This window comes from Rhinoraja longicauda, chromosome 2 (genome assembly GCF_053455715.1).
Source record: "Rhinoraja longicauda isolate Sanriku21f chromosome 2, sRhiLon1.1, whole genome shotgun sequence".
NCBI lineage: Eukaryota > Metazoa > Chordata > Chondrichthyes > Rajiformes > Arhynchobatidae > Rhinoraja > Rhinoraja longicauda.
Window position 1 is genome coordinate 94,504,281 of NC_135954.1, and position 14,394 is coordinate 94,518,674.

Here is a 14,394-nt window from a genome sequence, read left to right on the forward strand (position 1 = left end):
AGTTTTTTCTGCATTCCACAAATGCCAGGGATTTGAAACAGGAAGGACAATGGAGCACAAATTTTTCACACAATTGATAATTAGAATATGTGGATGTTGACTTGTAATTAATAAAGGGAATTAGATAACTAGAGAAAATAATATATCTATTTATTATTCATACCTGAAGGCTCAAATAAGGTCTGAACATCAGCATCATCAGGAAGGCCAACTTGACTGAGTTCGTCCCAAAATCTGCATATCTGTTCTTCGGGTGCCGCTGGAACAGTAGCAGGTGCAGTGTGGGAAGGAGACCTAGAATAAAACAGTTTCCATGATTTCAAGCTATTCAAAATATTTGGCGCATTTTGTTTCAAAACTAATATTATGTCTTCATACTCTGCAATTTAAATAGCAAGTCTAAATGGCACCTTTACATTGTGAACTGGTGAAAACTTAACACACAACAATTATGTTGTAAAACAACTTGCTGTGGGAAGAATTCTTCCCTGCCTTGGCTAGTGTGATCATTATTTTGCCCATGGATCACCTTTATGGTTTTGGAGATCTTATTTAAAAGCACCCCATTACCTGAATTAGGCAAGCCATTGAACCATTGGAACAAACCATTATTCAGATATCACAGTGCTACTACTACTAACATCTGTTACATCAATTAAGACTATTATCTATTATCTGTTTTCCACACAGAGCCATGCCTTTAAAACTACAATCTAATTGATAAGTAAGAATTCTCGGCTAATTTAAGTTTATTGTTTCAAATGAGTAATTTTACATGACAAAAACAACAGGAATTTAGACTATGTCAAAACAAGTATTTATTAATGTAGTCAAATAAAAAATAGCAGCAAGAGTAGAGTGCACAGTGGAACAGAGGCAGAGTTGCTGCCTTACATGCAAAGATATCTTTATGCAAAGATATCTAGGTCTCATTGTACCTCACTTTTTCCAATTTATCAATATATAATGATCTTCTTTCTGTTTTAGAACCAAAATGAATAATGTTAATTTATCCCATCACAAGCAACATCCATTCCAGACCACTTTCAGCTAGGATCATTCTCTCTGTGACTCCTTGGTTCACTCAACCCTAACCACCTATCGCTCCCCCTCCCCTGGCACTTTCCCTGCAACCAAAGGAACATTTATCCCTACAACTCTTCCTTCACCACCATCTAAGCAGCCCTTCCATATCCAAATGCACCATGGAAGCCATACTTTTGGGTTGCATCACAGCTTGGTTAGGGAACAGCACTCCCGCAAGAAATTGCAGACGTAGATGTAAGCCCAGTCCATTGCACAGACCAGCCTCCCTATCTTCTATACTTCACACTGCCTCAGGAAAGCAGCCAACATAACCAAGTTCCCTTTCACTCCAGTCATCCTCTCTTCTCCTTTCGCCCATCGGATAGAAGATACAACAGCTTGAAATATATTTTTTTATCATTTTCCTTTTTGTAATAATTGTCTCTAAACATTGTTCAAATGTTTTGGTATTTAAATTTTGTTTTTCAAAAATGTATTGATTTTTAATCATTTAAAATTAGCAAGCAATACATAGACGCCTATCTAATTCTCAATAGATAATGTGTAATAAACTATTTAATTATTTTAACCTATCAGTTTTTGTTTCTAATCCTTCTGAGCTGGATTGCTTAACATCTCACTGAAACAACCCTCTCCCAATTCACTGCTTTCAGACTTGATGCATCTTTTTCAAAAAATATTCTTAACCTAATATCTGAAACATTAATTTTACTGTTTGCCATGAATGATCATACAACTAAAACATTTATTTGCAATCAAAGAAGTTAATATTAAAAGATTGGTGCACAAGTCACACCTTCATACAGTCTCTATAGTAGTTATTGCATAAAATTATGTATAATTGTACTGAACTATAAATCACACTGCATGTTTAATGCATGAAGCTGGTGACTCAATACAAAACTTGTAAAAATTATTCTAATTTATTCACATCATCCTTTAATGAATCGTTGCAGCTGTGGCACTTTCCAAATTTGCAACAAGATAATAAAATTCAAAGTCCCCAAATATTTACTATTAATTAGCAGATCTCCCATGTGTTGTCAGTGGTGACTCAGAGGATTGGCTGTTTTGTAACCAGTCGACTACAAGCCTACACTAATAGTCCAAAGATTGTACTTACCATGGCAGCTTAAGATTTCTAATTTAATTTTCAATATCTGGAAGTAAGCTGTTATAAAAGTCCATTGAGAGCTCTAATAGGCATTGTTGCTGATTTGGAAGTAGCTGCATTTCCAAATGGAGCAATGTGCAGTTGAAAACTAAATTCAGGGTTGAATAAAATATTTTGATTATTCAAACATAATAGACTGCCCCAAGATACAGTACGGGGCATGGACAGGGGTTGTGGAGAAGGAAGATGAGACTAATGAGAACCAAAGTACTTGGATGCAACATTCAGAATGTTTAATGAGAAATAAATCTCGGTCACTGGAACAAAGGCTGAGGGGTGACTTGATAGACGTATATTAAATTATTGAGAGGCGTAGATAGGGTAGACAGTCAGAACCTTTTCATCCCCAGGGTGGAAATGTCCAACACTAGAGGGCATAGCTTATAAGGTGAGAGGGGGAAATTTTAATGGGGATACGCAGAGGAAGGTGTGGTGGTGGAGACAGATCTGTTAGTGCCATTTAAAAGGCCTTTAGATAGGCATATGGAAGTGCAGGGAGTAGAGGGATATGGATAATGTACAGGGAGATGAGATCAGTTTAAGTTGGCATCATGTTCGGCACAAACATTGTGGGTTGAAGGGTCCATTCCTGTGCTGTACTCCCCTGTGTTAAAATCCGGATGCTGGACAAACAATGTTCACAACTAATGGTTTCTCCACTTGGCAGAACTTGTTCTCACTCTTAATTTCTCTTTTGATTCCTCTCACCTTCTTCAATTAAAGATGTTTCCATGGATAATCTTTTGGACTTTATGCAGGCACCTATGCCTGCCACTTTGTTGGCTATGTGGTGTAGTCTTTGTTACAAGCCTACCCCAGCACCATTTTCCAACTCTTCTCAACTAGGATGGGGTTGTCTCCTGTAACCATGCAAAATGTCATCAACTTTGCCACTAACTTTTACCCTGCCCTTAAATTCATGTGGACCATTTCCAACACCTCTCTCCCTTTCTTGATCTCTTAGCTGCAGCTCGGAAGAGAAATGGTCCAATGATATCTACAGCAAATCCACCGACAGGGCAGCACAGTGACTCAGCAGTAGAGTTGCTGTCTTACAGTGCCAGAGAACCGTGTTCGATCTTGACTATGTGTGCTGTCTGTATGGCGTTTGTATGTTCTCCCTGTGACCACGTGGGTTTCTTCTGGGTGCTTTGGTTTCCTCCCACATTCCAAAGGCCTGCAGGTTTATAGGCTTTTGTAAATTGCCCCACGTGAGTAGGATACAACTAGTGTACAGTTGATTGCTGATCGGCTGGACTTAGTGGGCTGAAAGGCCTGTTTTCATGCCGCATCTCTAAAACTAAAAGACTGCAACCGGTACCCATCATCTGCCTTGCAAGGCCGCTGTCATATCATATCATATCATATAATATCATATATATACAGTTTCTCCGTCTATATTGCAATGTTCTTGAGATGATGCTTTCCACTCCAGAGCATCTGAAATGTCCTGCTTTTTCCCAGAAACACGCCTTTCCCTCAAAGGTTAAGCCCTCACTCATATCTCCTCTATATCCCACACTTCAGCTCTTACGACCCCACCCCCCCGCCCCCCATTCCCCCAAAAGAAAGAACAGGGATAGTTCCCTCACCTTTCACCCCATTAGCCTCCGCATCCAACACATCATTCATTGACATTTCTGCCAGCTACAATGCGATCCCACCACCAGTCAAACATCTTCCGCTCCCCACCCGTTTCTGAGTTCCACAAGGATCACTCTCCACGACTCCCTGGTTCGGTCATCCCCCTCCTCCCCAACCACTGTTGGGCTCAATACCTTAGTGCTCAGGAATTTGAACTCTCCCCACTGCCAACCCCCCTTTGTACACTGGTAGATGGTCTCCCAACTTCCCATTTCTGAAATCAACGATTAGTTACCTGGTTTTCTTGCATAAGAGGCTGTTATTGTGACACCACTCAACCAGGTGTTCCATCTCTTGTGTACAATGAATGACTCACCACCACCTCAATGGTGATTTGGCTAACAATAGTGGTGTCATTGGCTAATTTATAGATGGCATTGGAACTGTGCTTAGCAACAGTCGTGGGTACAAAGAGTAAGCATGCAGCCTTGAGGTGTGCCTGTATTTATGGTCAGTGAAAGGAGAAGTTGTTACCGATCGCACCGATTGAAGTCTGCTGACGAGGAAGTCAAAAATCCAGTTTCAAAGGGAGGTACATAGCCCTAGTTCTTGAAGCATCATATCACATCAGATGCAGATAATATTTTGACTAGAGGAAAGCTCATTCAATTTTAGCACAAGACTCAAGATACTTATGTATGCACTTTATGAAACTGACTGAGCTCAGTGCATTTGTTCCATTTGGTATTAAGGTTGATTCTAACTGATTTGTTCAATTTTAGTCTTCCAACTGTTTTTTGTAGTGATTTGATAGAACTGACAGGTGTAGTAGGCAATTTTAGAGACCAGTTATTAAGCACATTACTTTTGGCTTAAAGTCACATATATGACATGACTTGGTGTGTAAGAACAGATAGAACACTTCTATCAAAGAACAAACAATTTGTTCATTGAACCATTATTTTAGAAGTTGATATTTGTTTTTTTCAGCTTTAAAATGAAACTGAATTTAAATTACACAGCTGATAACACTTGAAATCATATCGACAGATCATTAGGCTTGGCTTACAGAACACAAGTTTGACAGGATTACTATTCTAAAATAAGATAGGGAAGAGAGCATTACTAATTCTATTTTCATGCTTATCACCCTGTTCCCCATTTGTTAACATCCCACTATCATTCCTGGCCAACCTAATTAAAGTCATAATAATTTAAGATTTACTCAGTGGTCTTGGTGGCTGACCTTAATTGTACACAATCGATTTATCATTGTAATTCTGGCTGCCCTGAAACCAGCGCATCAACCCTTACAGCCTCAATTTCAAACTACAAACTCCTGATGCACAACCCCTAATTATCTTACAATCCACAATTGCTACCAGATTCCCTCATAGCCTCATTTACTTTGCTGTATTTTCAATTCTCATGACAACAAACACTAAGAAATCAACTGGTCTGAATTCTGGAACAATGTACAAGGTCCCTATAAATTGTGTCTCAAATGTTCAAGCGTTGCTAAGCTTGCAATCATTCATGCAACTTGAGAGTATTCCATCACACCCCTGAACACAAACAGAATCAGTGAACCATTCACCCGTTACTCCTTGCAAAACTGCATTCAATAAAATTATAGCTAACCCTGTGCCTCTTCTGCTTTTTTCATCTCTTCCCCATATTTTCAATTCAATTAATGTTGAAAATATTATGCAGTCTTCAATATACACAGCCATCTGCGTGAAAGAATTCAGTTAAATTCTCACTACATTTTTTGGAGCATCTTTCAAATAATGGAAAGTCAAAAGATTTGTCATTCACCGCACAATGCTCTCTTTCTGACCACATTTTGCAGGCATAACTTTCATGTGATTTTTCAGGTTAAATTTCTGGTCAATGGAGACTTCCAGGATATTCTGATTGTGAAGAATCAGAATCTTGTAAGGCGGAGGGAGTATCATTGGATTTTCTAAACATGGGCGTTGTCCATTTTCTTTTGCTATTTACTTATTCGTGCAGTGGGAACACCAATGGAAAATTACAGTTATCATTAATTAGGTCCCAAAACTCACCATTTCCGAAATCAGTTAACACTCAACCAAACAGGGATTTGTGTGAAGGTTAATCTGATGGGGGAAGACAATTTTTCCTGATTTTTCTTTGACAGACTTGACTCATGTATGGGCTTGCAAGGTAACATTTCAAAATCTAGATTCAAGCTGGTGAAAAGTTATCCTAATTTCTCATTTAGGCATACACTGCCTTGATGTCAAGACTTTTAAAAAAAATCTATTGAGTTTAGCCTTTCCTTGACATCAAATAGAGTGCACTGAATTGGCTTCTCAGGTGGAGAGGTATTAGGAAGAGTACCGTATGTAGCCCTTAGCACCTCAAAACTGCAGATGGCTGTCCTGTTTTATATTAGAGTGATAGACTCTGATGAAAGCAACTTATCATGCAATATAATACCCAAATCATCACCTGCCCACATCTTGTAGTCATGCTGTCTGACCTGCTTAGTTACTCCAGCACATTGTGTTCGACTAAAGATTCCAGCATCTGCAGTTCCTTGTGTCTCCATATGCAGCCATCCTCAAGTTATGGTTTAATTGTCCAACACTGTTTATGATTGGACATGGTAGGATTGATCATTGATCCCACATCATTAATCTGGTCTGTGGAATTTCAAAGGTTCGGCCTATGGGATCCTGCTTCATTTTTCACGTATATGGTCTACTACTGTAAGCCTAAACAGATTGACATTTCATTTTTATGGCTATTGCTGCTGCTAGCACGCTTTCTTATACTTCACCATTAAGTTACGATTGGTCCCATGGTTTAATAAAAATAGATTAAAAGTGAAAGATCGGCCAGGCCACAAGGTTATAAACTGCAGTGGAATAAAACTGCTCAAATAAGTTCATTTGCGTGTCGTCCAACCAGACAACTGTTATCCATATTATAAAGTGCAGCTTTACCTGTACGTGCACTCACAAATAAATACACACATTACAATCTAGATGGATAAAGTACCCTTGTTAATTGCCTGTGCTACCCACCCCCCTCTACATTAACTTCAGCAGATTCAGATGGGGATTTTGCCTAGTGTTACAGATTATTTTGGCCCAAGAAAGACTTACTGAACCAGAGCACATGGCTTGTCTTTATAATACATTTACCGAAGATCTCTTTGTTATCAGTGTTGCCGTGCTAATTTTTTAGGTGCCGGAGCTGTCACTGGTGCCGGAGCGGCCGTTGTTAAATTCCCCGCTAGTTAAAATTCCCCACTGTTTATTTTGGCTTTTTTTTTTAACAGAGGTGCCGGAGCGGCGCTCCAATGAGCTCTGGCAGCACTGCACCCCTGTTTGTTATGATATCCCCAGCCAAGATCATGCCAGTTACAAAAATAATTACTTGAATTATTAATAGTACAACTTTTAAAGAAAAAAGTGAATGCAACAAAAGTACAGCAGCCAATATTTTACAGAATTTTAATTCACAATGCACACACAGGTGCACTGAAGTGGTGCAATTAAAATTACCTTGAAGGTTGGGAACCTTTTCAGGTCCAGTTGACAATTCAATGTTTGCAGGAAAGATGAATGAATCACCAGCTTCAATTAACTGCCAGCTTCAATTAATTGCTATTTGCAAAAGGCCGTTTTGGAATTATCTAGAGTGATTTCAACTGTGACCTTTCCAAAGTGAAGTAATTAAAGTATTAAGCTAATTCAATTCCTTGTTTGGTTTAAAAATGCAATTTTGAGTATACAGTGTTCGCTGATTATATTATCAGACTAAATTAGTTGTAAGAACAAATCTCAGAACTTCAACTGTGTCCATAAGTTCGGTTCCTCAACACGAAGACCAGGGAGACCTCTGGGTACAAGTATATAGTTTCCTGATAATGGCAATACAAATAGACAAAGTGGCGAAAACAGAGTATGTTATGCTTGCCTTCATGGAACTGAGCAATGACTTCAAGAGTTGGGACATCTTATTGCAGCAGTACAAGACGTTGGTGAGCAGTTCTGGGCATCATACTAGAGGAAGGATGTGATTAAGTTAGAGCTGATGCAGAAAAGATATGCAGGGACTAGAGAGCTTGAATTATGAGGCCTGACTGGGACGGTTTTCTCTGGAGTCGAGGCTAGGGGTGACCTTCTATAGGTTTTTAAAATCATGAGCAGCTCCTACATTAAGCTAGTCTGGAACGTCTGAAAATTCACATGGATTCCAAGGTAAACTAGACAATTGGATTCAAAATCGGCTTGGTGGAAGGTGTCAAAAGGAAATTATGGAGGTTGTTTTACTAATCGGTAGCATGGTGACGAGTAGACTTTTGCACCACTGGAACCATTGTTGTTTATTATCTACATTAATGATTTGCTGCCAATGCCGTTAATGTTGATAGAAATGGAATTTAACTCTGACAAGAATAAGGTGTTGTTTTGGTATGTCAAACCAAGTCAGACTGTTTCCACTGTATGATCACAGACCTGGAGATTTGGATTGTATTGGGCTCCTGGATTGTTATTATACCTGTACTCACTAAGGCATGTGGATATATTCAATCATTCTCCTGGCTTAAGCCTTGTAATTGGTCAAAGACGCTATGTCAGGACATGAATCACTTGCCTGTCCAATCTACTTAAATGTTCTCATTGCTCCCCCTGTGCTCCAGAGATACTGCCTGACTCACACCAGCGTTTTTTTCTGTAAACCAGCACCTGCAGTTCCTTGTTTCTACATTTTACTGGGCCACTGCAAAACCTCCTCAAGGTATGCCTGCTTTAAAAAAGTTTGCCTCCTCTCTCAGACATGTTTTGTGAGACCATCTTTCACTGCTCCCCATCTGTGCTCCAGGGATGCTGCCTAATCCAGTGAGTTACTCCAGCACATTGTCCTTGTCTTTTTTTATAAACCAGCATCTTCAGTTCCTCCTTTCCACATTTTAAATGATGATATTATTCTTGCTTGAACTACTTCCTCCAGCAGTTCAATTCATGTACCCACCACTGTGTGAGTTAAAAACTAGCCTTTCCCCTCTCACCTTTGACCTATGGCCTCTAGTTCTTGATTTGCCTATTCTGGGAAAAAGAATGAATGTATTCACCCTATTGATTCCCCTTATAATTTTATACACCTCTAAGACCGCCTTTCACATGACCAAAATTGAATACAATATTCCAAGAGTGGCCTCAGCAGTAAAATAATGTTCCAACATCTATTCTCAATTCCATGACCGATGAAGGCCAGCATGCCAAAAGCTGCCTTCATCACACAGTCCACCTTTAGGGAACTATATATACTTGTATTCCTAGATCTCTGCTCTACAACACTCCCCAGGGCTTTATTAATCACTGTGAATATCTGCACTGGTTTGACTTCCTCAACACCTTGCAACACCTCACACTCATCTCAATTAAACATCTTTTGCCATTCCTCGGCCCACTTGCCCAGCTAATCAAGATCCTGCTGTAATTCATGATAACCATTTCACTCTCTACAATACCACCTATTTTAGTGTCATCTGCCAACTTACTAATCATGTCTTGTACATTCTCATCCAAGTCATTGATACATAAACAGCAATAGGCCCAGCACTGATCCCTGAGATATACCACTATTCACAGGCCTTCAGTTCAATAAACACCATTCAACCACGAATTTCCTACCATCAAGCCAATTCTGTGGATGATCCCACTCCATCTAACCTTTCAGAGCAACCTTATCACGTCTTTCTTAAATCCATACAGATTATGTCTAAGACTGCCCTCATCAACCCTCTTGGTTACATTTTCAAAAGGTTCAGTCAAATTTGTGAGATACCATCTCCTATGCACAAAACCACACTGACTATCCCTAATCAACGTGTCTTCCAAATGTAGATACTTTATCCTTCAGGATCCCCTCTAGTAATTTACAACCACAGGTGTTGAAGATCAGTTTATGGCGCAAATGTTACTTGGCACTTATCAAGCCAGGACTAATTGTCATTTAGGTTCTGCAGTATACAGAAAATGATTTGTTTGTGAAGCAGATCATTAAGAGAATTAAACATTGTGCAATCATTGACACAACGTTGGATTTAGGACAAATCCTTTAGGAACTCATGCAGCAATATCCAACGGGAATGATTGACCGGCACCAACCACCATTTTCTAGTTTTATGTAAGGTCCGAATCTAACCCAGAGGCTGTCTATTGTTCCTGTACCGGGTTACACCTAATGCAAGAACCCTCAGTCCTTTCTTTCATTGAAGGGATGTTTACAAGAAAGAAGGACAAGTAGGAAGGGCAAATATACAGTCCACCTTTGTGATTTTGGTTACAGCAGAGAGTCCCTACAGTAATTAGACACCACTGTCTCTTTAAGAACACTGGCTGCTAGTTCCACTAAAGGAGGTTATTGAAATTGACAAGCAATTGCTTTGATTGACACTTGTGCAATCATACTCTATCAAACAATGTAAAAACAGCCTTTATTTTTAGCTTGCTGTACCAAAAATACATTTTTATGTGTTAAAAATAACTTTGTACACTCAGCAGGGTAGTCAGCGCCTTTGGAAGGAGAAACAGAGTTACTGTTTAAGATCTATATCCTTTCACCCTGAACTCCGGGCGAGCAGTTGGTCGAGAGTCTCACTTAGAGCGGGAGAGGGTTTCCTTACTCCACCACCCCAAACCTTCCATTTTGCTTTCAATCCCTGAATGCAGGAATCAGCAGAAGCTGTGCTGGACAAGGTGGTACCAGACATCCTTCTTGGGCCACTGCGCTTAGTGTAGTGAGGGAGGTCCCACTGGACTCTCTGTGACACAGATCCAGGATTGTGACCCGGCGCCCGGGCAGTGATCTCAATAGGGGGAAAACTCTTACTCGGTTACTCGGCAACAACAAACACCATTCCCCCCCTTCTTCCCCTCCGCATGGTCCTTTATAATGAGGGTTATCTGTCCTGTAACTTTCTTTTGGATTAAATTGGATAATTTATCCTAATGTTCTACATGTTTAAATTATGTTTAATATTTAACAGCTCATTGCTTGTGAATGTTAGACATACTCAAACATTTATGCTTTTTGACAGTTTTCAGCTTTTTTTGAATGTGGGTAATGGGTTAACCAGCACTCAAAGCACTTTAATCGTCTGCTCTGTATCACCTTCTTTGTGTTATTTTGCACTGAAAAAGCAAGAAAGTAACCAGTGAGGAGTGAACAACCAAGCAAAAATTATAGGCCAAAAACTTGCATTCGCACAGCTTCTTAACAATCTTATTGATCTTACATCAAACTTGTCTAATCCAAGAAAGAAACACTACTTTTTAGGGGAGGGGAGGAAGGGGGGGGGGGGGGGAAGGGAGGGGAGGGAGGGGGCTAGTAGTATATTCCACATACTACTTTTACAAATTTCTATAGACATGCCACAGAAAGCATACCTTGAGGTTGCATCACTGCTTGGTTTGGAAATAGCTCTGGTCAAGACCGCAAGAAATTGCAGAGTTTTAGATGATGCCCAGTCCATCACACAGATCAATCTGCCCACTATTGACTGCATCTATACTTCACGCTACCTCAGAAAAACAGCCAACATAATCAAAGACTCATCCCACTCCTGTCATTCCTTCTCCCTGGTGCTGCCAGGCAAAAGGTATAGAAGCTTGAAAGCACACACCACCAGACTCAGGAACAGCTTTTTCCCCTCGGTTATCAGGTTTCTGAACAGTCCTTCCAAAAGCTTCAAAAGCTTGGATACTGTCCGATTCACCTTACCCCAATGCAGACATTGAACTTTGTCTATGGAACTGTTGCGCCAAGAACTATATTCTGCTTTTTGTACCTTCCCCTTTGCTCTACCTATTATAATCATGTTTGATTGTATTTATGTGTTGTTTATCTGATGTGATTAGATAGGATGGAAAAACAAAGCTTTAGATTATACCTGGGTATACGTGATAATAATAAACATAAATCTACTGCATCAACAAATTTTGTGTATACATCTGTAGCAACACAAATGGTAAACACATCTATATACTAAAACTCTTGTTTGTTTGTTTGTTTGTTTCTGAACGACAGCCAAAACGGTACACGATAGCGTGCCAATCTTAGGCCCACCTTACTCACCATCGTCCCTTTGGTGCGAATGGAAGAAGTTTCATTGAAATCAGTGTTATATTTTAAATGGATATATTGCTGACATGATTAATGTTTACAAATATAATCCTGAAATAAGAACTGCAAAATGTTTACAGATTCCAAATGAACAAAACTTTGAAAAATTCAAAACCACACAAAAAGGACATGGATTTTCTCTTGACTAAAATTAACAATCTACTCACTTCTTCTGTTGCCTTTGTGACGTGGAACACTGCTTGTGGCTCTTGTCATTACTATCCTCTGAATTGTTGGTACTGTCTTGCTTTGCTTGAGATGGGCTCTTTCTTAGCACGGTGAAATCTGGAGATGGGCTGAACCTTTTTAACTCGCCCTGCCCCAACGAGCTCCGCTCACCACAATAGCACAAGGCACAGAGCTGTTCATTGCTGCAAGGAGAGTAATATATTTTAAAAAATTGGATTCCAAATTATATTATCTTCTCCACCCGACACATCGAAAGCCCATTCCCTCACAAAATTTGCTATTTCACACCATACGACAAAGAAAAAATCCCCATCTCATTAACTTGTTACAGATTTTTGAGGAATTTCTTTATTTAAATATAAAATGCAAGAAGCATCATAAATAGCAAATAAACTGATTTCCCACTTTTTATACTCCCATACTTTTTATCTTTGTGGTCATCATCATCGGCGGTCACTCGAAACGAGTATGACTATCCTTGAGGACGCCTGTGCGTGTCTCTGTTTAACGTGGGGAGACTGGTCAAGTCAAGTCAATTTTATTTGTATAGCACATTTAAAAACAACCCACGTTGACCAAAGTGCTGTACATCTGATTAGGTACTAAGGAAAAAAATGAAACATACAGTAGCACACAGACATATCAGCACATACAAAACAGTTCACAGCGCCTCCTCAATGAGCCTCAAACGCTCGGGAGTAGAAATAGGTTTTGAGCCTGGACTTAAAGGAGTCGATGGAGGGGGCAGTTCTGATGGGGAGAGGGATGCTGTTCCACAGTCTAGGAGCTGCAACCGCAAAAGCGCGGTCACCCCTGAGCTTAAGCCTAGACCGCGGGATAGTGAGTAGCCCCAAGTCGGCCGACCTGAGGGACCTGGAGTTAGAGAGGTGGGTTAGAAGATTTTTGATGTAGGGGGGGGATGTCCATTTAGGGTGCACAGACAGCCACCACACGGTCCTTGACAGATCTGGGTCAGAATCCAGTGGTATGGAAGCCAAGACGACTGGGGACCCTTTTCTGCTGCAGCCTTCATCCGCCTTCCCAGCCGCTGTCTCGCTCTGCTAAAGTCAGCCATCATCCACCGCCTGTTCCACCGTTGAGGTCTTGTTTGGATTGTTCTTTGTCAGGGACCTCCTCCTCGACCGTACCGCCATGGGTGACCCTACCAGGAGCATAGCTACAGACGATCTCAGGACCACACAAGCTTCTCCACCACGAGAAGGTGACAATCCACGGATTTGTGGTACTATACTAAATCAAGCTATTTTTATTGCGTCACAACTGAAACTGTTGACAAAAAAAACTGATGTAGATCAGCCACACGAAATGGAATAGATCCTTTAACAGCATGATTAAAGCCATTTATTCTTATAACAATCATTTTACACTTGCCTATTTTCACAGACGATTATTTAATATTTACCTCGAGTAGTATTTAGGAATAGAAGGATTTTAATTTTGCTTTTACAGACAAGCAACATTTTAAGGAATTTGATTTAAAGTTGTTCTCTCAGAGGAACTATTCTATTTTAGGCCATTAAATGGGAAACTTTTGAGAATCTATCAATTCATGTCTTCCATACATATGTTACCTGATGGAAAGCGAGAGCAGAACAACATATGGCACATATAAAAAATGTAGTTCTTAATCGTGTAAAGTGATGGGAGATAATCCAGATAAATCAAAGTGTTTCCTCCATTCTTTGAACAAATCTCCAAAGGCTACTTTTTGATAACCAAAACTCAAAACAGTACATTTTGTGGGGCGCGAGTGGGGGTAGAACTGTATTGTCCAGAATTTCCAGAAAAGATTTTATGGGGTAAAAAAGCCAAGCAAATAAACTATTTGACTGTTAACATATTTCCAAATATATTAAACTTACTCAAAATGCTTTGGGGACATCAAGAAAAAACAAGTTACAGAATATGTTTTGTAAATGCCACAAGGGAGAGACTAATTAATGTACTATCACAGTAATCATAGTGCTGCATTATGTGGACAAGAGACCAGTGTGTAGTTATGAAAACAAACCATTTAAACCTGTACAGTCAATTAAAGCATTCAGTCTCTCACATTTTTCATCTTTGACTTTTTTGTATATTTAAGCTGTTCTTAAAGTACAAGCCAAACAGCAGAACTAACTGAACTGCTGCAGTTTGAATGGCGAATTCATGCTTTGCTGCAATTGTTTGTTCAACTGAGTGGTTTTACTAGACCATTTTAAAGGACA

The 14,394-nt window shown here is 39.8% G+C and overlaps 1 protein-coding gene across 5 annotated transcripts in view; it reads right to left on the reverse strand.

The window, feature by feature from the left end:
• Positions 1-14,394, reverse strand: part of kmt2ca (lysine (K)-specific methyltransferase 2Ca) — a 328,698-nt gene that overhangs the window by 189,270 nt on the left and 125,034 nt on the right. For all 5 annotated transcript variants that reach the window (XM_078424496.1, XM_078424488.1, XM_078424479.1 and 2 more), the window contains exons 5-6: positions 12,142-12,345; positions 164-294 (exon numbers count right to left, since the gene is read on the reverse strand). In XM_078424496.1, coding sequence (XP_078280622.1) covers positions 164-294; positions 12,142-12,345 — 335 coding nt within the window. The remainder of the gene's footprint in view (positions 1-163; positions 295-12,141; positions 12,346-14,394) is intronic.